Source organism: Nelumbo nucifera, chromosome 8, assembly GCF_055504915.1.
Source record: "Nelumbo nucifera cultivar China Antique chromosome 8, China Antique-T2T, whole genome shotgun sequence".
In the NCBI taxonomy this organism is placed as follows: domain Eukaryota; kingdom Viridiplantae; phylum Streptophyta; class Magnoliopsida; order Proteales; family Nelumbonaceae; genus Nelumbo; species Nelumbo nucifera.
Genome location: NC_142656.1, coordinates 2,363,954 through 2,388,201, shown reverse-complemented (window position 1 = coordinate 2,388,201; position 24,248 = coordinate 2,363,954). Strand labels below are relative to the sequence as shown.

The window sequence follows — 24,248 nt, the reverse complement described above, 5'->3', positions numbered from 1 at the left end:
TTACTTTCAGCTGGTGGCTTCTATTCCATTCTCATCTCTTCAGAGTGTCTACCTGTTTGTGCTATTCAGACCAAGTTTTGATAATATCATCGACTGAAATGGCTCTAAATGTCTCCAAGGTTTTTACCTAGTGTGCAGCTCTAACTAGGATAGCTTCCATTAGGTCCTCCTTAGACCTGCTCTTTTCATTGAAGATTCTATTGTTTCTTTCTTACCATATTGTCCGCACCAATGCACCTCTTACTGTCTTCCCTCTCTTTTCCTTGAGCCTTAGGAAGTTGGGGTTGAATAAGCTTAACACTTCTTGTGGGGGGACCCATTTGCAACCAAATAAAGAACAAAAATATTCTCAAAACACAGTAATGGATTCACCACAAGCCTTACAAAGAACACACATATGAGGAGAGAGGCAAGAATTAAGCCTCTTTTTTTGTAGCATTTCACAGGTGTTGATCTTACCGAGGAACACTTTCTAGCACAAAGCTTATACTTTAGGTGGAATGGATTTACACCAAATTTCTTTCATTGGGAAGGCCACCCCTTGGAGGTGGAGTGAACTAAAATGTTAAAGAAGGAAGCACAAGAGAACAAGCCATCAAGGGAGGGGGTCCAAACCCTAACATCAGGTGTATTTTGGTCCAAAAAAAAGTCTCCAAAGAAGAAAGCAAAGAAATGAGTGACTAACATTCATTGTCCTTTAAGCCTCTTCTGAACCCAAAATCCTAGTTAACCCCAGTTAAGGAGGTTGTGCCAAATTTAGAAATAGGTTCGAGTATATAATTTGAAAAGTATTGGAAATTGTTGGCAAAGGGGCAAATCACTTACCCAGAGATCCTCCCAAAATAGAACTTTATTCCCATAACCCATATCAAACCTAATGGAATTGAGGAAAGAAGGGAGTACCTTTGTTGTTGCTTTCCATTAAGATCTTGAAGAGGTGTGAGAATCCAGTTTTGCATTCCAGCCATTCTCCTCTAAGCCATGCATGCTTTCAATGACCTTGTGCCACAGCCTATATCCTTCTCAAGGAAATCTCTAAAGCCACTTCCCTAGTAGAGCCATATTCCTCTTGGTCAAATTCCCAATACCTAAACCACCTTTCTCCTTTGATTTAAATACCTGCTCCCATTTTATCAAATGATCCTTCACTTCATCCCTCGGCTCCCAAAGGAAGTCCCTCATAATCTTTTCAAGCTGTTTAGCTATTTTGACTGGGATCCTACTATAAGTGGAAAGGTAGTAAATGGGCAGATTTGCTAATGTGGACCTGATTAAAGTTATTCTTCCCTCCAAAGTGGTATAATTCTTTTTCCACATAGCCAGTTTCTTGCCAAGGGGCCACTTGATAAAATGGCTAGTTTGGCAATAAATAATATTTAATACATAAATAATTTAGAAGTATAGTGAAAGTAAGAAAATCAAAGTTTGGAGTCCTTATTGAATGTATCCTTTCTTATGATATCTTGTTTATGAGTGCTAAATGGTGGTATGTTGTGGTCTGAATGATTAAATAGCTTGACTTTACATGCTCCAACCTATGATACTCAAATACTAGTACATGCTTAGTGTACTAGTATCATATCAGATACTGCATGGACACTTCTAGATGTACTCTATAGCACTAACCATGGTTTCAAATGTTGCGAAATGTCGCTAATATCGCCTGACATATGTCAATGTCGAGGCTCGCTGACATGAAAATAGATGGTAATATAAAAATTACATTATTTCGGTTGACACTTCCTATATTTCGGAAATGTCAACCAAATCAGTCCAAATAACCAAAAAAAAAAGGCAGTTTTTCCTATGATGTCGATAATGTCGACTAATGTGCATTAATAATATAATATATTAGTATATTATATTATTATAATACAAAATATTAATATAAATTATTCCATTAATCATTTCTATTTAATATTTATAAAAAAGAATTAACAAAATATAAAAACAAAAGAATAAATTAATTACTTTATAATATAAAACATAAAATATTTTTCAAGTAATAAAATATTAACTAGTTAGTATTTTTTAAAATCAGAAAATGTTTATTAAATTTTATAATAAATCATAATCTACATTTAATATAAAAAATCAGAATAAATTTATTAAATTTTATACTAAATCATAATTTATTATAAGTTTAGTAATAAAAATCATAATAAATTCATTAAGTTTTATAAGAAATCAGAATTTATCATAATCTTAATACTACAAAAAGAATCAGTTTATTAAATTTATAATAAAACATAATGTATTATGACTTTAATATTTAAAAAATCAGAATAAATGTATTTCTATTTACTAGTGTGAAATAAATATATTAGAATATATAATAAATCAGAATTAAAAATAAGAAAAAAAATATCAGATAACCTTGTAAAAACATCAAAATGCATAATAAATTAGTACATCGTCATTTACTAATTTGTTATTGATCTTAGTTTCTTAGCTTTATATAATGGTTGGGAATAAGATAATAGTCTAGAAATATGTATTAATGCTTCCTTTATCATTTTACAAAATATTATTGCATATTTCCACATATTTCATAATATTTCCACAATGTCTCTAATTTTTACAATATTTTCCTCGACATTTCCGACATTTCTGACATATGTCCTATATTTTGGCAAGCGACATTTCCATCGACATCGACATTTTAAACCTTGGCATTAACAGTCTTAAAATATGTGAAGTGATATTTTTTTGAATAGCATAATTTCATTACCCAAAAGGAGGGAGAGATTCCCTTAAAAGCATTTACAAAAAGGTATAACTCCAGCCATCACTATCTGAGTAAAGATAAACTAGTCTTATCGTTATAGCCTCTGGAATGTTTGAACAAATTGTACTATAAAAATATCTGCACATCAGAAATTTAATTAAATTTGGCAAGACATAAGTCTAGAGAAATGCTATTTAGCTTCAAAAACTAGATATAAATGCATGATATAGGCATATTACATGGTATACCCATTCCCATATTTGTGTTCAGGATTTTAGGAAATGGAAAGCTGTATTCCCTTTTCCTTATCTATGTCCATTTCTGTATCCATATCTGTATGTAGGCATCAAAAGTTCCAACAGTTTTAGGGCTTTTGGCATATTGGTCAAGTACATAACACAAAACCGAGGAGTAAACTGCATTTTCTTACACCATTACTTTAAGATCTTAATGCTAGGGCGATTCCCAGTGATATTTTATTTCCAGTTGCTCCACCACTTTTCTGGTCATCATGATCATTGTTGTTAGTTTCTACACGACCTCAAGATATTTCAAGATTAGTTGAATACTATCATCTTCTTTTCTATGCCCCTGCTTCTTGTTCTTGTTTGCTCTCCTTACTATCCCCACAAATTTTCCTTGTAATAGGGAGGCAGTCCATCACTGGATCACTTCTTGATTCTTTCTCTTCATAGGTTGGTCCATGTTAATATATATTTTAAGAAACATAGTATTTTCTCCACATTTGGATACTTTATCTTGTACCTTGAAAAATACACTAGGATTACTTCAGTATTTAAAATGTCCAAAAGATAGTTTACTTATTGTGTAATTGTAGTTGTTCTAGAGCTGGTGTACAATTGTCTGTTAATTTCTTTTTATCTGCTTAATTTTGTGCAAATATGATTATAAATGTAGTAATATAAACTCATCTTCCTATTAGAATTTCCTGTTCACATGTTTCATGCAATTTTATTCTAAAAGAAATAAATATGCTTGAAAGCCATAGCATTTTGATCTATAATTTTGGTGCATTTCTGTATATTAGGAACCGCTGCGATGCTACTTGTCATGGTTTGGCAACCCCACATCAATGTCCTTACTTTGTCAGCTCTATTAAGGTATATTTTTCACTTCAGTCCTTTTTTTAATAAGTAATCAATAATTCTATTAGTTGAAAATTACACTTACAGTAATTAAGATAATGCAAGAAAAGAAGAAAAGAGAGAAAGAGAAAGGAGAAGAAAGAAGTTTCAACAATAGGTTGTGGAAGAAGAAAAGAAGGGAAGAGAGAAAAGAAGAATCCGAACCTCTCTCTCTAGCCCCCTTTCATCACTTTTATTAATAATTCTAAGTCTGAGTACAATTACTTGGATGCCCTTAATGGGGCGGCCAACACTAAATAAATAATAAAAGAAAATAAAAGAAGGCCCATAACTAAGAAACATAGCCTTTAAATACTACTTAAAAGAAATAAAGAACACTAGGGCCTATTTGGCCCATTCTCACTACACTCCCCCTCAAGCTGAGCATAGATGTCAATCATGCCCAACTTGCTTTCATAATGTTGAAGCTTTGCCTTTGGGACTCCCTTAGTTAGAAAATCTGCTAGTTGCTCTTCTGATGAAATGAAAGGTAAGCACACTTCTCCTGAAGCCACTCTCTAGTCTCTCTCGTATGAAGTGTCTGTCTACCTCAATGTGCTTAGTTCTATCATGCTGAACTGGGCTGTGAGTAATGTTAATAGCAGCTTGGTTATCACAATACAACATCAGTGGATTGTCACATGAAACACCTATCTCGTTAAGGAGAGATCTAAGCCATAACAACTTAGAAACACCATGGGCCATAGCTCTATACTTTGCCTCAGTTGAAGATCTGGCAACCATTGATTGATTTTTGCTTCTCCAGGAAACAATATTTCTGGCTACCATAGCACAATATCCTGATGTGGATCTCCTATCATCCACATTTCCTGCCTAATCAGCATCTGTATATGCTTCTACCTTTATGTGTCCATGTTTAGCAAATAATATACCCTTCCCGGGGGTTACCTTAGGCAATGTTTGGTTTGAAGGAAAAGGTAGGGAAAGGAAGGGAAAGACAGGGAAACCAATACAAGGGTTGTAAAGGTTTCCCTACCTTTCCCTTCTTTTCCCTACATTTTCCTTCAAACCAAACAAAGCCTTAAGGTAACATAACACCCTTTCTGTAGCAACCATATGTATGTCTCTGGGAGCATGCATGAACTGGCTGATGACACTTATAGCATATGATTTGTCTGGACGAGTCATACATAGATAAAGAAGTTTCCCCAGTAATCTCTGAAACACTCCCCTGTCAGCTAAAAGTTCTCCATCATTAGCTGAGAGTTTACGGTTCACATCAATAGGGGTAGAGGCAGGTTTAGCACCAAGTTTTCCAGTCTCAGTAAGAAGGTATAGCACGTACTTCCGTTGAGAAATAAAAATACCTTCTTGGACCTTTTAACCTCAATGCCTAGAAAATACTGCAACTCCTCTAAATCTTTAATTTCAAATTCAGAACCGAGAAACTTTTTGAGAGCACTAACTTCTTTTGTGTCACTGCCAATAATCACAATATCATCTACATAAACTATAAGATATGTCACTAGAGTGCCTTTTCTCTTAACAAAGAGGGTATGATTTGATTGAGTCTAAGTGTAGCCGAACTGAACAAGAACAACCCTAAACCTGTCAAACCAAGCACGTGGAGATTGTTTCAGGCCATAAAGTGATTTCTTCAATCTACACACCTTACCCTGCATTTCCTTGCCATATATACCATGAGGAAGGGACATATATACCTCTTCAGTGGGATCATCATTCAGGAATGCATTCTTAACATCAAAATTGATATAGAGGCCAATCATAGCTCATTGCTAAGGATAAAAGAACTCTCACCGAAGTCATCTTAGCAACTGGAGAAAATGTCTCTATGTAATCTTTTCCATATACCTGCGTATATCCCTTGGCAGCAAGTCGAGCCTTATTCCTCTCAATTGACCCATCTACACGATACTTGATAGTGAAATCCCACTTGCACCCAATAGGTTCCTTCCCAGCTGGCAAGTCAACAATATCCCAAGTATTGTTTTTATGAAGGGCTTCTATTTCAGTATTCATAGCATCCCTCCAATTTGGTGTGGCTAAGGCTTCTGATATAGACTTTGGGATGGATTGAGAGTTAATGGAGGCTAGAAAGGCATAGTAGGATGGGGACAATAAGCTGTAGGAATGGTGCTTGAAAATACAATGAGCTATACATTTCCTCTTACCTTTTATCAAAGCAATGGGTAGGTCAAGGTCTAGAAATGAGGGTGCTGGTGGAGGAGGTGATGGACATGTCCTCTCTTCAGTAATCTGGAGTGCTTGAGACTCAACTGGAGGTGTGGGATCAATCTGTGTTTGCCTTAGCCTTTGCCGTTAGTACTACCTCTGGAGAATAGGATGAGTGGAAACAACTAGAGGACTAGCAGGAGGAGGGGGAGGAGCAGGAGTGGAAGACCTCAAAGGAGAGGATCCCTCCATGGGAATGGGGGTAATTGTGGAGGGCTTGACACAAGACTTAACTGGAGTTGGCAAAGGAAGGGATGAAGAAAACAACTTGAGAGATCTCTCCCCCTTAGAAGGATGGCTATAAAAAGGAACTAACTTTGCAAAGGTGACATCCATGGAAACAAACCGGGTGCCACTAATGGGATCAATACAACAATACCCTTTCTGTGTGGAGGCATAACCAAGGAAGATACACTTCTGAGCCTTGGGGTCAAACTTGTCTTTTGGAACTTGGAATGTGGACATAACAAGTGCAACCAAAGACCTTCAGAGGAATAGAGAAAATCTCAACATCAGGAAAGAGGACTCCAAAAAAAAGATTTTAACCCCAAGACTCGAGAAGGTATGCGATTAATAAGGTAGGTAGCTGTTAAAACTACATCACCCTAAAACTTCTACTACTTCATTTTGTTGTGGAGTGCGGGCACAAGAACTCTGATGAATAACCCCAAACTTCTCAAGATAGGAGGTAAGGTCCTTCTCAAAATATTCCTTAGCATTGTCTGATCGGAATATTTTGATGTGTGTATTAAACTGAGTGAGTATGTGTTCATGGAGCTGTTGCACAAGTTTAGGCACTTCAGCTATTAAGTCGAGTGGTGTTAAACCTAAGGAGATTCCGAGAAAAGTGGAAATTCTTGCAGATGGATTGATCTATGTGGTCTGGCTGACAACATCCATGGAGAGAGAATGCTAGTGTGGCAAACGTTGGTTCATTGGCTTATAGGGGATGGGAAATTACATAAAAAATGTTAAGACTGCTGGAACAGACCAACAGAAAGCAGTTAATCAGTTTTACAAGAGGAGGCCACGTCAGCACAACTAACCATCCACCTGCAACAACTGTAACAGAAAGACAATCAAGATTGTAAAACAATATAAGTAGTAGAGCAGAAAAGGAATAAGACATTGATTCTTTCAGCATTAAACTCTCTCTCTCTCTCTCTCTCTCTCTCTCTCTCTCTCTCCCTCTCTTTTTTCCAAGAATTCAGGAGGTTGGCCCCTCGAAGAGCCCTGAGTTAGGCAGGTTCCTAACAATTTGGTATCAGAGCCAACTTGACCAACACAAGAAACACGTCAGTAGACACCCGAATGGATCAAATGGAGGTAGAGATCCATCGAATGTCTTCAGATCTCAAAGAAATGAAGGAAGGTTTCACTGCTCTCCTCTTTCGACTAGAGCAGGGGGCAACGAACAATGACAGAGGAAGCCAAGAAGAGTGTAGCAATGAAAACAACCGCAGAACAGGGGCGGCAATGAGAATAGCCAAAATCGATTTCCCCATCTTCTCAGGGGCGACCACTAGCCTTTTTCAGCAAGGCCTTAACATCACAAAAGTGGGCCAAATCAGTTTATGAACGAGAATTAATAGCAATAGTCTTAGTAGTCCAACGTTGGCGATCCTACTTGATCGGTAGACGGTTCATAATTCAGACCGACCATCAAAGTCTGAAGTTCTTATTGGATCAATCAGTTCTATCCCCGGAACAACAACGCTGGATATCCAAGCTACTGGGGTACGACTACAGAATTGAATACAAAGCAGGGGCTGCTAACCGGGTGGCGGACGCCCTCTCACGGCACCCATAGTCATTTCAGTTACTAGTATCTTCCCCAACTTCTCCACTCTTGGATCTACTGCGAAAAGAAGCCCAATCCCATAAGGAGCTACAGCAGTTGAAGGCCCAAGTATTGGCAAATACCTCACTGCACCTCGGGTACACCATTAAGAATGATCTACTCTTCTTCAAAGGACGCCTGGAAATTCCGGCAGCTTCTGCTCATCTCAGGAAGCTCCTGGAATTATTCCATGCCTCACCCACAGGTGACCACTTCGGCATCCTACGAACACAAAAGTGCATCGCCACACAATTCCATTGGAAAGGCATGCATACATCTAACCAGAACTTCATAGCCGGGTGTGCAGTATGCCAACAAAACAAGTCGGCCACTACAACACCAGCAGGCCTCTTGCAACCACTCCCAATACCAACCCAAGTCTGGGATGGTATATCAATGGATTTCATCACGGGATTGCCCGTTTCTGCCAGCAAAACAGTTATCTTTGTGGTAGTGGATAGACTGACGAAATGCAGTCATTTCCCACCTCTATCACACCCATTTACAGCAGCCACAGTTGCTGAATTGTTCCTCCGGGAAATTGTGCGCCTACACGGGCTCCCCAGCTCAATTGTATCAGACAGGGACCCTATCTTTATGAGCCGTTTCTGGGCTGAGCTTTTCCGCCTACACGGGGTTAAACTGTTCAAGTCAACTAGCTACCACCCCCAATCTGATGGACAGACAGAGGCGGTTAACAAGAGTCTCGAAACATATCTGAGATGCTTCACGGGAGATCGACCAAGACAATGGGTGAAGTGGATCCATTGGGCCGAATGGTGGTACAACACCACTTTCCATAGCGCCGCGGGGATGACACCCTTCATAGCTTTATTTGGTCGGGACCCTCCCCCTCTACTTCCTTATGAAAAAGGAACCACCACAGTAGCGGCCGTTGAAGAACAGCTAACGCAACGAGATGAGGTGCTAAGGGAACTGAGACATCATCTCTTACAGGCACAGCAGTGGATGAAACACACCTATGATAAACACCACAAGAATGTTCAATATGAAGTAGGTGATTGGGTGTTTCTCAAATTACAACCTTTCAGACAGATTTCAGTTGCAAGCCAACAGTGGAACAAACTCAGCCCGCGCTATTTTGGCCCATTTAAAATCCTTTAGAGAATAGGATCAGTGGCCTACAAACTGGACCTTCCGGCAACATCAAAACTGCACCCTGTATTCCATATCTCCTTACTGAAGAAGGGGCCGAAGTTAGGAGTCATTACAAGTGCAACCCTTCCCACATTTTCAGAAGGACAAGTGCAGACTGAGCCAGCCCGCATCATTGATTTCAGATGGGTGCGCCGGGGTGGCAGAGTCATACCAGAGGCATTAGTTATTTGGTCTAACCTCCCGGAAGAGGATGCAACCTGGGAATCCTACTTAGATCTGCAATCAAATTTTCCTACATTAGACCTTGAGGGCAAGGTCGCTCTAAAGGAAGGGGGATTGTTAAGACTGCTGGAACAGATCAACAGAAAGCAGTTAATCAGTTTTACAAGAGGAGGCCACATCAGCACAACTAACCATCCACTTGCAACAACTGTAACAGAAAGACAATCAAGATTGTAAAACAGTATAAGTAGTAGAGCAGAAAAGGAATAAGACATTGATTCTTTCAGCATTAAACTCTCCTCTCTCTCTCTCTCTCTCCCTCTCTTTTTTCCAAGAATTCAGGAGGTTGGCCCCTCGAAGAGCCCTGAGTTGGGCAGGTTCCTAACAAAAATGGTCAAGTAGAGGCTGAGTGAAGAAAAGTAATGGGCAAGGGTGAAAAACTTTCTAGCAAAGGAGGTGCAAATGTTTCTTTTTGATGAATAAAGTTAAAATTTTATTGATATCAAAAATAATAAGTAACAGTTACAAGCATCCCAAGGAGAGGCGTGAGGTGCGACCTCACACTTGAAAAGAAAAAGCATCAAGATATTTATAACTGTGCCCAAAACAACTGATCCCTCATTACCCCTTGCTTGGCTAAATAATCAGCCAAATAATTAGCTTCCCTCCCCACCCATTGTATAACCAGATTCATATGTTGTGCTAGCCATTTGAACTTCTTCATTTCATCTCTATAGTACCATATCACTGAATCCGGATTCTTTATCCAGCCCACCACCACCTTAGAATCCCCATCAGTGTTGAATAGAGTGCTATTAGATTTCCTTATCTCTTATGGCCCCTCCAATTCCAGAAGGACCTGGGTTGCCTTGACTACTTCCATCAAAATTTAGTTTCAAACATATTCAAATGGAGGTACCTGATGCAGCACAATCTGCAACCTTGTTCTGGCCTTCTGCACTGAGGATGAAGTGACCGAGTACCAGTTCCTCCAAATGTCATCAAAGGAGTACTATTTAAACAAATACAAAGTTAGTAGACAATGTATAACTCTATTCATTAAACAGTCTATAACTTGCTGTTTGCTTCTCTCCTTCTCTTGGAAGATCCTAGCATTTCTTTCTTCCCACAAGGTCCAAATTACTACTGCTCTAATATATCTCCATATTAATATTCCCCTTCTTTTCGGCCAAGAAAAAGTTGAGGAATCAAACATCTTAATCTCCGTTGGCACATTCCACCTACACCCAAACAAAGAAAGAACCAATCCCAAATCTCTGCAGCGAAGGAACAAGAAACTAGTAAGTGGTATCAAGATTCACCATCAGATTTATAAAGAGTGCACCAATTTGGGGAAAAAGTAATACACAGAAAATGTCTCTTCTTTTGCAGGTAATCCAGAGTGTTAATTTTCCCATACACTATTTCCCAGCAAAAAGCCTTAATTTTAGGGGGAATCAGCTGACACCAGACTTCTTTACAAGGAAAGGATTGGGGGGAGGGAGACTAGTCATTTGCCCAAGCATTGACCAGTGGAATTAATATTTTGAAGCATGCATAGAAAGGGTCCAATTTGAACATGGAGCTGAAGGAGATGAAGAGTCGCGGAGAGGAGTTTAGGGTGAAACAGATGGGGGAGCTGAACCATGTGGATCAATTAAACCGAGACCACTCGTCTGACACATTAATTTGTCATGTGGAGTCAAGCCAATTGGTTGATGGGCCTATTAGCTCTAGGCTCGTAGTAGATCAAAGTGGACCATTGTTTAAGGTTAAGCCCAAGGTGGTTTTGGTACATGTTTCTTTAAAACCTCATGTGAGTAGTGAGGTAAGGGCCCACTTCCCTACACTGGCTGTTTCCTGTGATGTGGTGACCCCAGAAGAAGTAGAATCCTTGGAAGCCATAAGGATACCACTCTGTCAACACCCACGACCTTAAAGAAATCAATTTGGACTGCTGAGATTCACCAACCACAGCTCCACAACACTAGGGTTCCAGATTTCATAGAGGTTTCGGTCCACATATACCATGCTGAAGTGAGAAAACAGTCTAGATACAGGAAGCTTATATGCACATCAGTTCTAGTAGGTGTCTCGTATTCTTGTTCTTTCATAGCTTGACTACCAACTACTTTCCAAGCAAGGCATTATTCCATCTTTGAGATGAAAACAGATTCAACCAGATGGTAGAGCGTTTGCTTAGCATGCGAGAGGTACTGGGATCGATACTCTACATTTCAATTATATTAAATTATAAAATTTGGAACTGTTAAGAATATGGAGAGGAGAGGAAGTTCAAGCTGGCGGGGAAATGGAGACTGGATTTGTCCATTGAAGCAAAATCTTTCCTCTTTGAGCAGGGAAGGACAAAGGGGAAGGCTCTTTTGAAAATCAGAGAAGGGAGCAGGGCGTCGGTTCTCCTACCAGAGGAGGCCTGTGTGTGGCTGAAAGGTTTTGTAGATGGAGCTGTAAATTCCTTTCGAGAAGAAGGTTGGAGAAACTCGTTGACCTGATTAAGGTCCAGAATTGGGCTCCAGATTGCAACGAAGTTGAACCCAGAGCCGGCAGTTTTTGGATTAAACTTCTCGGTCTTCCCTTCAACCTTTGGAATGACCTTATTCTGGGGAAAATTACTAGAGCGATGGGTGGAGTTCTGTTGGAGGCTAACTTAAGTAACTTGAGAGCGGTGGAACTCAAGGTTGCTGGGATCAATCCGGAGAACTTGCCACGGATCTTCGAAGTTCTCTTAGAAGAAGCTTGGCACAAGGTCTGGTTAGTTTCAGAAGTTGAAGCTTTGCTTTGGGGAAGACGACCAGAGGTTGAAGAATCTGACAAGCTCGTAGGGGGGTGTACACGTGGCCTTCAGGGGCTGGCGGGTAAGTCTGTTGAGTGTGGGCATTTTACAGAGGAAGGGGAACAGTGGCAGGGGTGTCCCAAGTCTCGAAGCCTTCCTATTTTGTCTTCTTGTTCAAATTTTTTTGAAGAAGGGTTGTGTAAAGAGGGTGGCCTGTCCTATGCTGACGTGGCTAAGTTGGGAAAGATCGGTTCGCGTGCTAAGTCTCTCTCCGAACCGGCTCTAAGAATGGTCGAGCCGGTCGGGCCAGTGGGTGAACTTCCTATCGATTTTAAAAGCCCACGTGACAATTTAAGTCATCACGTGGGGCGGGGCAGGCATGGGACGATGATAGATGACTTCTTTCATCTATCATCGTCTAAGTCTCGCCCTCTCGACTGTGGAGGGGCGAAGTCTGCGAACAAAGCCGGAGAGCGCCGGCCTCTGTGCTGGGTCCGACGGGCAGCTGGCGACGAGCTAAATCTCAGCCTTTCTGATCGCTCGAACCCGCACTATTCGAGAGACAGACCAGAAGAGAAAGAAGAGGCTGATCAAGGCTGGTTGAGCTACAGTTCAGTTTCTGATCATGTTGACAGTTTAGATGATTGTGGGAGTTTAGGCAGTGTGGCAGTTGAAGCTCTATCTAAAGGTCAGAACAGTGATTCTTTTAGCCTGGACTGTTTGTTCTTAGGGGATTCGGTGGGGGAAGGAAAGGTGGAGGGGTAGGAGCGGGTGTTTGAATTTAACCCTTTACTGGCTGAGCCCCCCTCAGTTCTAGTGCTTTGCAAGAGGCCAAAAAGGAGGTTGCTCGGGTTTTCTCAGAGCAGAACAAGGGTACTTCACATAGAGGTACATACTTGGGTACAGAAAGGGGTCTTTTTGTTGATACAGCGACAGGGATTTCCCTCCCCCATCTCTGGGAGACAGAGTGCTCTGTTTTCCCAAAAAATAAAGTGACTACCTCTCCTTTGCCTTTGCTCTCTCCTCACTTCTCTACCTCAGGTAAATCCCTCAACTCTGTCAATTCAGTTTTGGATATTGATGAGCGCTCTGTATCTCTTGTACCAGATTCTCTTCCCAACCAAGAGTCGGAAGCCCTTGGTCTGAAAGCCACAATGAGTCTACAAGGGGGGGAAGTAGGTGAGGAATCTTGCAGAGAGACAATAATTAGGGAAATCTTAGAAAGCCTCTTGGGTGAAGTGGAAAGGAAGGATTTGCAGAGAGGGAGCCTAGAGGGGACAGACAGGGTTGTGGTTGGAGGTAAAGTGAGAAGGAACAAGAAGCTTCCTAGGAGTGAAGAGAATGCTTCTTTAGGGAAAGAGGAAACTTTTGGGGAAGAGTCAATTGCAGAGTTTGTGAAAAAGTTAGGGTGCAAGCTTAAGAACCCGAATGACCTAAAAGCCTACATGCAGAATAAAGAGGACAGCAAGATGAAGTTTAGAAGGCTGAGTGAAGTGGAGAGATTAAAAAAAGATATTGAGGGGGACAAGAAGTTCGAAGTGAAAGGGATTAGAAGAAAAGGGTCTAAATAGTTCTTGGAGGACTTAGGGTTAAAGCCTTTAGTTTTCAATGAGAATCCTAAGTTGGAATGTGAGGGGGTTGGGTAGCTCTAGGAAGAGAGCAACAATCAAAGAGGTAATTAAGAAGTTCAATCCGGATGTGGTTATGCTTCAGGAGTCCAAAAGAATGGATTTTGATTGCAGCTGGGCAAGGAGCGTGTGGAGTTCTAGAGGTATTAAGTGGGTGGCTTCTCCTTCGTGGGGTTCCTCGGGAGGGATTGTGACCCTGTGGAAAGAAGAGATTCTCTTAGGTGTGGAGGAGCTAATTGGAGATTACTCTGTCTCCCTGAAGTTCAAACAGGTGGCCGATGGGTATGAATGGGTACTATCAAATGTGTATGGCCCCAATGACTATAGGCAAAAGGAGAAATTATGGGAAGAATTGAGTGACATTAGAGGCCTTTGGGATGGACCCTGGTGTGTGGGAGGGGACTTTAATGTAGTGAGATTTATGGAGGAAACCAACAACCCCAGACAGAGAGTGACAACAAGTATGAGGAAGTTCAACCAATTTGTGGACTCTTTTAATCTCAAAGAACTTCCTTTCCTAAATAATAACTTCACTTGGTCCAACCTTCAATCTCAGCCAATTTGCTCTAAGTTGGACAGATTTTTGTTCTCAACAGATTGGGAGGATCATTGGGGCAACCTTACTTCTAGGGCTCTCCCTAGACTCACCTCAGACCACTGGCCAATAGTTTTGGTAAAAGAGGATTTAAGAGGAGTAGGGCCTACCCCTTTCAAGTTTGAAAATATGTGGTTGTCTCATCCGGGTTTCACTGAGAAAATCAGAGAGTGGTGGGAGCAAGCGAATCCGGTAGTTGATTGGGAGGGAATGAGGTTCCACAAGAAACTCCAATACCTAAAATCTCAATTAAAGGAGTGGAATAGGCTGGAATTTGGAAGATTAGAAGAGACAAAGCAAGTTCTGGTGGAGCAAATTGAGGATTTGGACCTGAAGGAAGAGAGAGGCCCCTTTGGAGAGGAAGAAAGGAAGTTAAGATGGGTTTTAAGGAGGAAGTTGGAGGGCATCTTGATCAAGGAGGAAATCAGTTGGAGGCAAAAATCTAGGTGTAAGTGGCTAAGGGAGGGAGACAGAAACACAAGGTTTTTCCATTCAGTGGCAAATGGAAGGAGAAAGAAGAATTACATCTCTAACTTGGAAGTTGATGGAACAGTTTTGTCTCACTCGGCTGAAATTGCAGAGGCCCTAGTAAATCACTTCGAATCTATTTTCGGGAGGCCTATGAATGGGAGAGTGTGGTTGGAGGGTTTGGATTGGCCGACTCTAAGTGCAGAGAAGAGAGAGTGGCTAGAAAAAAGCTTCGATATGGAGGAGGTAAAGGAAGCAGTTTTCTCTATGGATCGGACAAAAGCTCCGGGTCCAGATGGGTTCACAATGGCCTTTTACCAGGATTGCTGGGATATCTTGGAGAATGATCTTGCTTCGGTCTTTGAGGAGTTCCACAGGTGGGGTGTAATAAACCCGGGGTTGAACTCAACTTTCATTGCCTTAGTCCCAAAGAAGAAAGATGCCTCTCAACCAAAAGATTTTAGACCTATTAGTCTGGTGACTAGCTTGTACAAAATCATTGCTAAGGTGTTGTCTCTCAGGATAAAGAAGGTGCTCCCCTCTATTATTGCACCCAACCAAAGTGCTTTTGTGGAGGGAAGACAGATCACCGATCAGATCCTCATTGCAAATGAGAGCTTGGAGAGCTTTAGAACATCAAAGAAGAAGGGAGTGGTCTGCAAATTGGATCTGGAGAAGGCTTTCGACTTGGTTGATTGGTCATTCTTGATGGAGGTGTTGAGGAGTTTTGGTTTTGGTGACAGGTGGTGCAAGTGGATCTGGGGCTGTGTTAGGACTTGCTGTTATTCTATCCTGGTGAACGGGACTGTGGTTGACTTCTTTTTGGCGTTGAGAGGTCTAAGACAAGGAGATCCTCTTTCCCCTTTTCTTTTCACCCTTATTGTTGATGTGTTTGGGCATTTGATCCATAGAGCAGACTCGAGGAATCTGATAAGAGGGTGGAGAGTAGGAAGGGAGGAGGTTCCCTTAACTCTTCCACAGTTTGCAGATGATACTATCCTTTTCTGTGAAGGAGGGAACCTCAGTTGGATCCGGAATCTAAAGTTGACAATACAACTTTTTGAGCAGATATCTAACCTCAAGGTAAACTTCGACAAGAGTTGTGTGGCGGGAGTGAATGTGAACGAAAGAGACCTAAGGGAATCCGTAGATGAGCTAGGAGATAATCCTAAGAGTGTCAGCTTTTGGGCTCCGGTTGTAGAGAGGCTTGAGAAGAGGCTAGCGGCTTGGAAGAGGAGTTATCTTTCTTTAGGTGGAAGAGTCTCTCTCATTAGATCTACCCTAGCTAACCTTCCTGTTTACTTTCTGTCAGTGTTTAAGATCCCCTCAAAGGTTTCAAATCTTTTGGAAAAATTAATAAGGAACTTTCTCTAGGAGCCTGGAGAGGAGAAGAGAGATCATAGGGTGAGTTGGGAGGTGGTCTCTAGGTGTAAAACAATAGGAGGTCTAGGGATTGGTAATTTCAAGAAAAGGAACATGGCTCTTCTGGGGAAGTGGTTGTGGAGGTTCTCTTTGGAAAGGGATAATTTGTGGACTAAGATTGTGGCTAGCATTCATGGGCTGGAAGACAATGGCTGGGATCCTGGAATCTTGGCAAGGGCTTCAACTGCTTCTCCTTGGAAATCCATCCACGATCTGCTTCCAGTTTTCTCCCCTTGGATCAGGTATGGTCTAAACTCTGGTAACCGAATAATTTTCTAGGAACATCTTTGGGTTGGGGATTCTCCTTTGAAAGACAAGTTTCCTTCCTTGTATGCTCTTTCAGACTTGAAAAATGAACCCATTTCTTCTTTCTTAGTCCCTTTAGCTTCCACTTCGGGCTTTGGTTGGAAACTTGGCCTGCGTAGGGCAATTAGGGATACGGACTTGGATAGCCTGGTAGCTCTGCTAGCCTCCCTTAAGGGTGTCTTCCTAAACCCTACTAAGGAAGACACCAGATTTTGGACCCTTTCTAGCTCTGGTACCTTTTCTTGTGCTTCTTTCTTTGAAACTTTAACTCAGCCTCCTACCCCTCTGGGGTTGTCCTTTCCAGTTAAGGAAATTTGGAGCAGACCTATTCCTCCTCGGGTGGGGTTTTTTTTGTTGGGAAATTTTCCTGGAAAGAATCAACACTTTAGACTTACTCCAAAGAAAGAGACCCAACTATTGTCTACTTCCTAATAGATGTGCTCTTTGTAAAGCTGATGGGGAATCTGGCTACCACCTCATGGTCTCTTGTAAGGTTGCTAAATCTGTTTGGGAGTGGGTTTTCTCCCGTTTTGGGTGTTCTTGGTATCCTCCGGAGACTGTCCAAGGTTTGTTTTCCCCATCTTTTTTCAGTTGGCCTAAGAAGCGAGGGAAGACTATGTGGAGGTGTATTAGGGCAGCAGTTTGCTGGTCTTTGTGGGAAGAAAGAAACTCACGCATATTTTCTGACAAGGAAAAAACTTTGGAAGATTGTTAGATCGAATCCTTATAAGAGCAATCCACTGGCTAAAATCTTTGGAGTTGTTTTCAGATTGTCCTATGGATGACTTGCTAAGAAACTGGAAAGAGATTGCTCTCACTGCAAGATGCAAGAGGACTCTTTGTTCGTTCTGTTCCCCTCCCCCCTCGGGCTTTTTAAAGCTGAATTTCGATGGTAGCAGTGTAAGGAATCCAGGGCCCTCTGGGATTGGAGGAGTCTTCAGGAATGAGGAAGGGATTGTTACTGCTTTATTCTCTGGCCCTATTGGAGAAGGTGACTCTCTTAGGGCTGAGATCCTTGCAGCGCTTGAAGGAATTCGAAGAGCAAAAGATCTAAATATTAGCCGTTTGATTCTGGAAGGTGACTCGAAGGTGGTGATTAATTGGTTGAAGACAGAGGACAGTGGTTTGTGGAACTTTAACAATGAGAAAAAACAGTTCTTATGGCTGGGTAGGGACATAGAGATTCAGTACAGTTGGGTGAAGAGGAGTGCCAACTCATTTGCGGATGGGTTGGCCAAGCAAGGAGTGAATAGGGAGGCTGTTTTCTGGGTTAGTTTTTAATTTTCTTTGCTTTCCCTGAGTTTTCTGTTTTTGGGGAGCTAAGTTATTTTATCTCCCTTTGTATTCCTTTCCCTCTATTCTCTTAATTTAATGAAATTGATGTTATTGATCAAAAAAAAAAGAAAAACAGTCTAGATACAGCTACTACAGGAGTTACATTACTCCTTGTGCACACAGGTAAACAGGAAACATACCAATTAGGTCACCCCTACTGCATCGGATTGTTACCACCTGTTCTCCTTGGTGTTACGATCAAGGGAGAACACAAAAGACCAGAAAGAGACACTTATCTGATCAGCCGATTAGAGTTCTTCTCTACTCTAAAGTCAAAGAATAGAATTCTGGGAGAAAAACACAGATCTGAATGCTCTTAGTACCCTACTATCAACTCTGTTACCATGTTTTCATTCAAGACTTGATCGAACAGTGAATCAAAAAAGAAGAGAGGAGAAAGGGTAAAGAGGAGAAGGGAAAACAGATTTTAGAATGCCAAAATTCTGGGCTGGCAGCGCCCCAATCTCTATTTATACTAGGCTGATAAAAATAAAAGCATTACAATTACAGATTTGTCCCTAGCGGCCAACACTATTAAAAGAACATTCTAAGAGCACTGTTGCTCTGTTAACAGGCTGACAACAGGCTTGATTGGCCATCATTTGATTCTGAGGCAGTGAGATGGATGGAGGAGAATTTTGGAGAGGGGGAAATAAGGAGGCCCTCTTCTCAATGGATAGATCTAAGGCACTAGGAGCAGATGGATTTATTGTGGCCTTCTACCAGAATTGCTGTTATCTGAAGGGTGAATTTTCAGATAAACATTTTATCAACCTAGGGATTAATGCAACTTTCCTAGCTCTTATTCCATAAAATTCAAATAGTAGCCACCCTAAAGACTTTAGGCTTATTGTTTGGTTATTAGCATCTACAAGGTGATAGCCAAGGTCCTATCCCAAAGGGTTGAAGTTCTCCCTTCCATCATCAATCAATATCAAGGGGCTTCATCCAATAGAGATTGATAATTGTTCAAATTTTCATTACTAATGAATGTGTGGAGGAGATGAGAAGGTCAAGATGCAAGGGCTTTGTGTGTAAGTTGGACCTAGAGAAAGCCTATGATTTGGTGGACTGGACCTTCCTAATTGAGGTAATGAAAAATTGTCGCTTTGGGGAGAGATGATGTAATTGGGTGGGTGGATGTTTATAAACTTCCCATTATTCCATATTGGTCAATGAAGTGGTAAATGACTTCTTTCCAGTTTGTTGTTGACTTTTTCTTTCACATCCCATTTTATTTGAATTACGGCCAGATTCTTTTCTTTATGAATATATCATATGATTTTTCTTGCTGCACATTTCCATGGTTAAGAACTTAATATTTATGGTCAAACCCCTCATATATTTTTATATATGGAGATAGTGATTCCACTAATGTTAAAGTAGCTGAGATAAACTAGTGGTTCCACTAATGTAGAAGTAGCTGACATATATTCATAGTGATTCCACTAGTGAATATATATGCTTGCTCAATTAGGAAGCAAAGTTTCAATTTGATGGAAGCTCTTCTATAAATCCCGGTCCAGTTATCCAAGATATCCCTTGGTGGATCCTTTTTGGACTTTGTGTGTTTGTATATTTGTTTATATAAACTAACCTTTGCCTTTTTTTTTTCTTGATCAATAAGCCTTTGCCTATAAAAAAAGACATTCGCTGTAGTCTGTCTGGATTTGTTCATGTCCATGATTTAAATGTTAAACGTTACTGACTGTTCTGTAATTTATGACATCTTGACATGTCTGTCAAATCTGCAGGATAATTATGTTTATTGAAGTCATATGTGCTGGATCTTTTATGAGCATCTACATTGGTGAGTTTAAAGTCTGGGTAATCTGAAGTTGTGAAACGCATTACTATGACCATTTAAAATTGTTTCTTTGAGTTAGGTGAAATGCTCTCTCTTTCTGTGGTTGTTACTTGTTTTTCCATGAAAGGACCACATGCACTGGCAATTATCTTTATTCTCCAGCTGTATTGTGGAGTAGATTCCAATAAAAAAAAGGTTAATGGATAGGGTGGCACTACAATGGAGAAGAATGTATTCTTGATCCATTTATGCAGGCTAAAAATAGTTTCTGATTAATACAAGTCAATGCCAATATACATTTCTCACAGGGCTGAATCTGATTATCTAGAATTTAAAATGAGTAATTTATTTCTGAGAAGAGGAAGTAACTTTAGAGTTAGAAAAGGAGCACAAAATTGCCCAGAATTTTTGTCAGTTCTACAATGTTGTCAATAATCCAAGTGGGTGTTGAATATTCAGATCAACTCAACTAAACCTTGTCCCATTGGACTCTGTTCTACAATGTTCTTGGCTACATGTATCCTGTTCTACCATTGCACTCAGTTTAGTGCCAAATCTAATGTTAAACTATGGTCCCTTAAGTTGTTTCTCATTTCAATCCATGTCCATCTTGGTTTGCCGGCCCCTAGTTCATCTAGACTGTTCAACTTGCAACAGATTACTTATTCTCACTGGTGCTGTAGATGGTCTTCTTTGCTCGCGACCAAACCTTCTTAATCCAGTTTCCTCATTTTACCACATATTAGAGCTACTCCTAGGTTCTTTCAAATAAGTTCATTTATTATCCTATCTTTTCGTGCTTCTCACTCTTCCATCTCAATATTTGCATTTATGCCACTCATTTTTTGGACATGTTGTTTCTTGACTGTTCAACACTATGCTCCATATAGGGATTAAGGAGTGCCCAACCTCTTTAATTTGTAAAGAAAATAAGATACAAATTGAGAGGTAGCTATTCCCATTTTGGGGAGTCACATCTTCAATAAACTAGTTTTTTTCCATTCATTCATCTCAACAGTTGCATTCCTGCCATACTCATTTTTGGGACGTGTTTCTTGACTGCCCAACACTCTACTCCATACAAGGAGTGCCCTATCCCTTTAATCAATGACAAGCAAAATAGAATATGAATTTAGAGACAATGATTCTCAGTTTGGAGAGCACATCTCTACTAAGCTATGCAGATCTGAAGGGCCATTAGCCTCCAATTCAAGGATGACTGAATTAGGGGTGGACACGAATCGAGCTTTTCACGATCTATTCTAGCTTGACTCATGAAAAGCTTGATTTGGCTCGGTCTAAATTGAGCTTCAAGCTGAGCTCGATCCCTATAAAGCTCAACTTGTGAGGCTCATGAGCCTATATATAATATACATATAAATAATAATATAGAAATAAAAAATAAAATATTATATATAATACTTTTATTTTTTATATGTGTAATAATAATTAGTTTTTATAATTCTTAATTTTTTACATGTAAAATAAAAAATGAAATATAAACTTTTATATGTATGGTATTTTATTTTTATAGGAAGATTGGCTCATAGTCAAGCTAGAACTGACGAGCTTTTGAGTCAAGCCGAAGTCGAGCTCAAGTTTCTAGCTCAAATTGAGCTCGAGCCTCATAGTTCTTTGGTGATCCAAGCTCGAATAGCCAGATATTAGGCTCAACTTGGCTCGAATCCACCCCTAGACTAAATGACAGAAATCCAAGAGAACTAGTAGTAAGTAGTTCACTTTTCAAATCAGTCTTTGCTATATGGAAACCAAGATTCTTTGAGTATGGAGCAGATATATGAACTTGATGATGCTATTTTTATGAAGAGAGTGGGTGTGCTAGTCAGGTCACTTGGTGAGATTTTGTAAATGACATAGGAATCTTCATCTGTAAAATTAATCCTCATCTTATCCTCTGTTCATGGAAAAAAGTTTTGGCTCAAAGATCTTGTGACACGTGCAATGTAAAGCCTTCTCTTGTTGATAAATTTTATATTAAAGAATTAAACCTCTGAACAGATAATATTAGTTATAAAAATATAAGGTGGGGTGTGAGACTAATGTGAAGTTGTGAACTGTGAGCATGAACATGCCCAATAAAATTGAGACCCTATCTGAGGGATGGTCTGGATCGGCAACACGATTCCTCCATGTTGCACAAACAGGTTGGTTTCTGTATGAAAGGTAGTACTGGGTTATTTTGAGACCTTTTTTCATTTTTAAATATTAAGTATGATTCTTTGCCTTGCTGGTTTCAAGCATTCTATTTAAATTCTTTGGCCTTCTTCTCTTCTTGGTTTAGACTTCATTTAGTTAATATCACAGTTTCAGTTTTTGTTAGTTTTTTTTTTTAATGAGTAAAATGATTGTATATTAATAGTCACAAAAAATAACAATACAAGCATCCCATAGAGAGGCATGAGATGTTACCTCTCACTCAAACATCAGAATACAGAAATCAATTACAATTGAGCCCAATACAAGCTGTCCTTGTTTACCCCTTGTTTAGCTAACCCATCTGCTATAGCATTAAGCCGTTCTCCTAACCCAAGTTATTCTCATGTTCAGGTTCCTAGTTAGTCATTTAAATTTTTTCATCTCATCCCTATAACACAAAATTATCAACTCTGGATCTTTCAACCTGCAACTAGAGTTATTCTCATGTTTTTGTTAGTTTTTCAAATTGGTTATTTTTCCAGTAGGTGCAAATTGGTTCTTAATTCAAGATTAGGCTGAATTACAAAAGACAGTATTGTCCCTCATTAAGGATGGGACACATAACTTAAACTTGAATAAAACAGACTATTCACTCTCTCAATTAGATAGACAAAGGATCAAAATACCCTTGTACTGTCGACTCTAACAACCTATTTGGGGCTTCCTTTAGAGGCAAACCCTCAGGAGAGTAGCTTTTGGTGCCCAATTGTAGAAAAAATTAATAAGAGAATGGCTTTGTGAAAAAAGAATTACATTTCATTGGGGGGTAGAATCACTTTGATAAGAGCTACACTTGCTAATCTAGCAACCTACTTCTTGATTGTCTTTAGGATCCCAACTAGGCAAGCCAAGAAGCTGGAAAAGTTAATGAGAAACTTTTCTTTGGGAATGGGGAAAGTAGAAAAGATCACTTAATTAAGTGGGAGGTGGTATGTCGGAGTAAAGAGGAAGGGAGCCTAGGCTTAGGGAATATAATTCAAAAGAATACAACTTTGTTGGGGAAGTGGCTGTGGCATGGCCCCTAGAGAGAGAGAGAGGTTGTGGCATGAGGTCGTAAGAAGCATTCATGGTCACTTAGAGAATGGATGGGATATTGGTGTATTATGGTGGGCAAATCTAGCAACACCTTGGAAGGCAATTCCTAGTATTCTTCTTTAGTTTCTCAGCTTTGTCAAGTATGACGTGTGTGATGGAAACTCTGTCCTCTTTTGGGAGGATATTTGGGTTGGAGATGTTCCCTTGAAGGACCTTTTCCCTTATTCTCTATTTCTCAGTATAAAAAAGTGTTTGTTTCAAAATTTTCTCCCTGCTGGAAACTCCTTGGGCACCAAAATGGGGTTTCAGGTTTTGTAGAGGTTTAAGGGGTGAAGAGATTGAGTGTTTATCTAATTTGTTGAGCCTTCTTGATGAAGTCTGTTTAGCTCCCTCTTAACCATACGAATGCTTTTTTTTTTTGAGAAGAGATAAGGTATCATTTCATAAGAGCAAAAAACAAGTACAACCAGCAGTTGTACTTGGTGCAGGCCTATTTCCCCTAAGGTTATTGCTTTCTGTTGGGAAGTGTATTATGGGAAAGTAAACACCTTGGATGATCTACAAAAAGAGAAGACCTTCCTTTGTATTTCACCTAACTGGTGTACCTTTGCAAGTCTCAAGCTGAGGATTGTTACCATTTACTAACTTCCTGTTCCTTTACTACAGAGTTATGGGATTGGCTTTTCATTATGTTTGGGTGCAGGTGGAATGTGCCAGCACAAATAAGCATGTTATTTGATCCTTCTACCTTTGGTTGGTAATAAAGAAGAGGTAGAATCATGTGGAAGTTGTTCCTTTAATGATATTTGGAGGAATTGGCCAGCAGTAGCAAGTTGTTCCTCTTTCAAGGTTAGAGTAAGCACAACCTGGGCACCCCCTACTGAAGGTTTCTTGAAGCTGAATTTTGATGGAAGCAGTCAATGTAACCCAGGCCCTTCTGTGATGGGAGGGGTCATGAGGAATGAGGCTGGAAATGTGGTAATCTTCTTTTTGGGTCCTTTAGAAATTGGAGACTCTACTAGAGCGGAATTATTAGCTGCCCTGCAAGGTGTACAGTTTGCATATCGGCTAGGTGTGGAACAGCTAATAGTTGAAGGGGACTCCAAGGTGGCACTGATCTGGCTGACAAGGAATTTGTGTGTGAGAGTACAATGGGTGGGGAGATCTGCTAATGCTTTGGCTGATTGTCTAGCAAAGCAAGGGGCATCTAGGGAACTGTTGTATTGAGCAAAATTGTAGTTTGATTTTGTTCTCTGCTTTGTTGGGAGAGGACACAGCTCGCACCTCTCCAAGGGATGCTTGTATTAGCTTATTTTTTTATCTAATAAAAGGATTTATTTATCAAAAAAATATTAGTTGTGGAATAAAGAATG

At 40.2% G+C, this 24,248-nt stretch overlaps 1 protein-coding gene across 1 annotated transcript in view; it reads left to right on the top strand.

Moving 5' to 3' along the window:
• LOC104600551 (protein FIP1-like) overlaps positions 1–24,248 on the top strand; it is a 57,202-nt gene that overhangs the window by 18,528 nt on the left and 14,426 nt on the right. The window contains exons 6-7 of the mRNA XM_088892962.1: positions 3,777–3,849; positions 19,571–19,626. Of these exons, the coding sequence (XP_088749088.1) occupies positions 3,777–3,849; positions 19,571–19,626 (129 nt within the window). The remainder of the gene's footprint in view (positions 1–3,776; positions 3,850–19,570; positions 19,627–24,248) is intronic.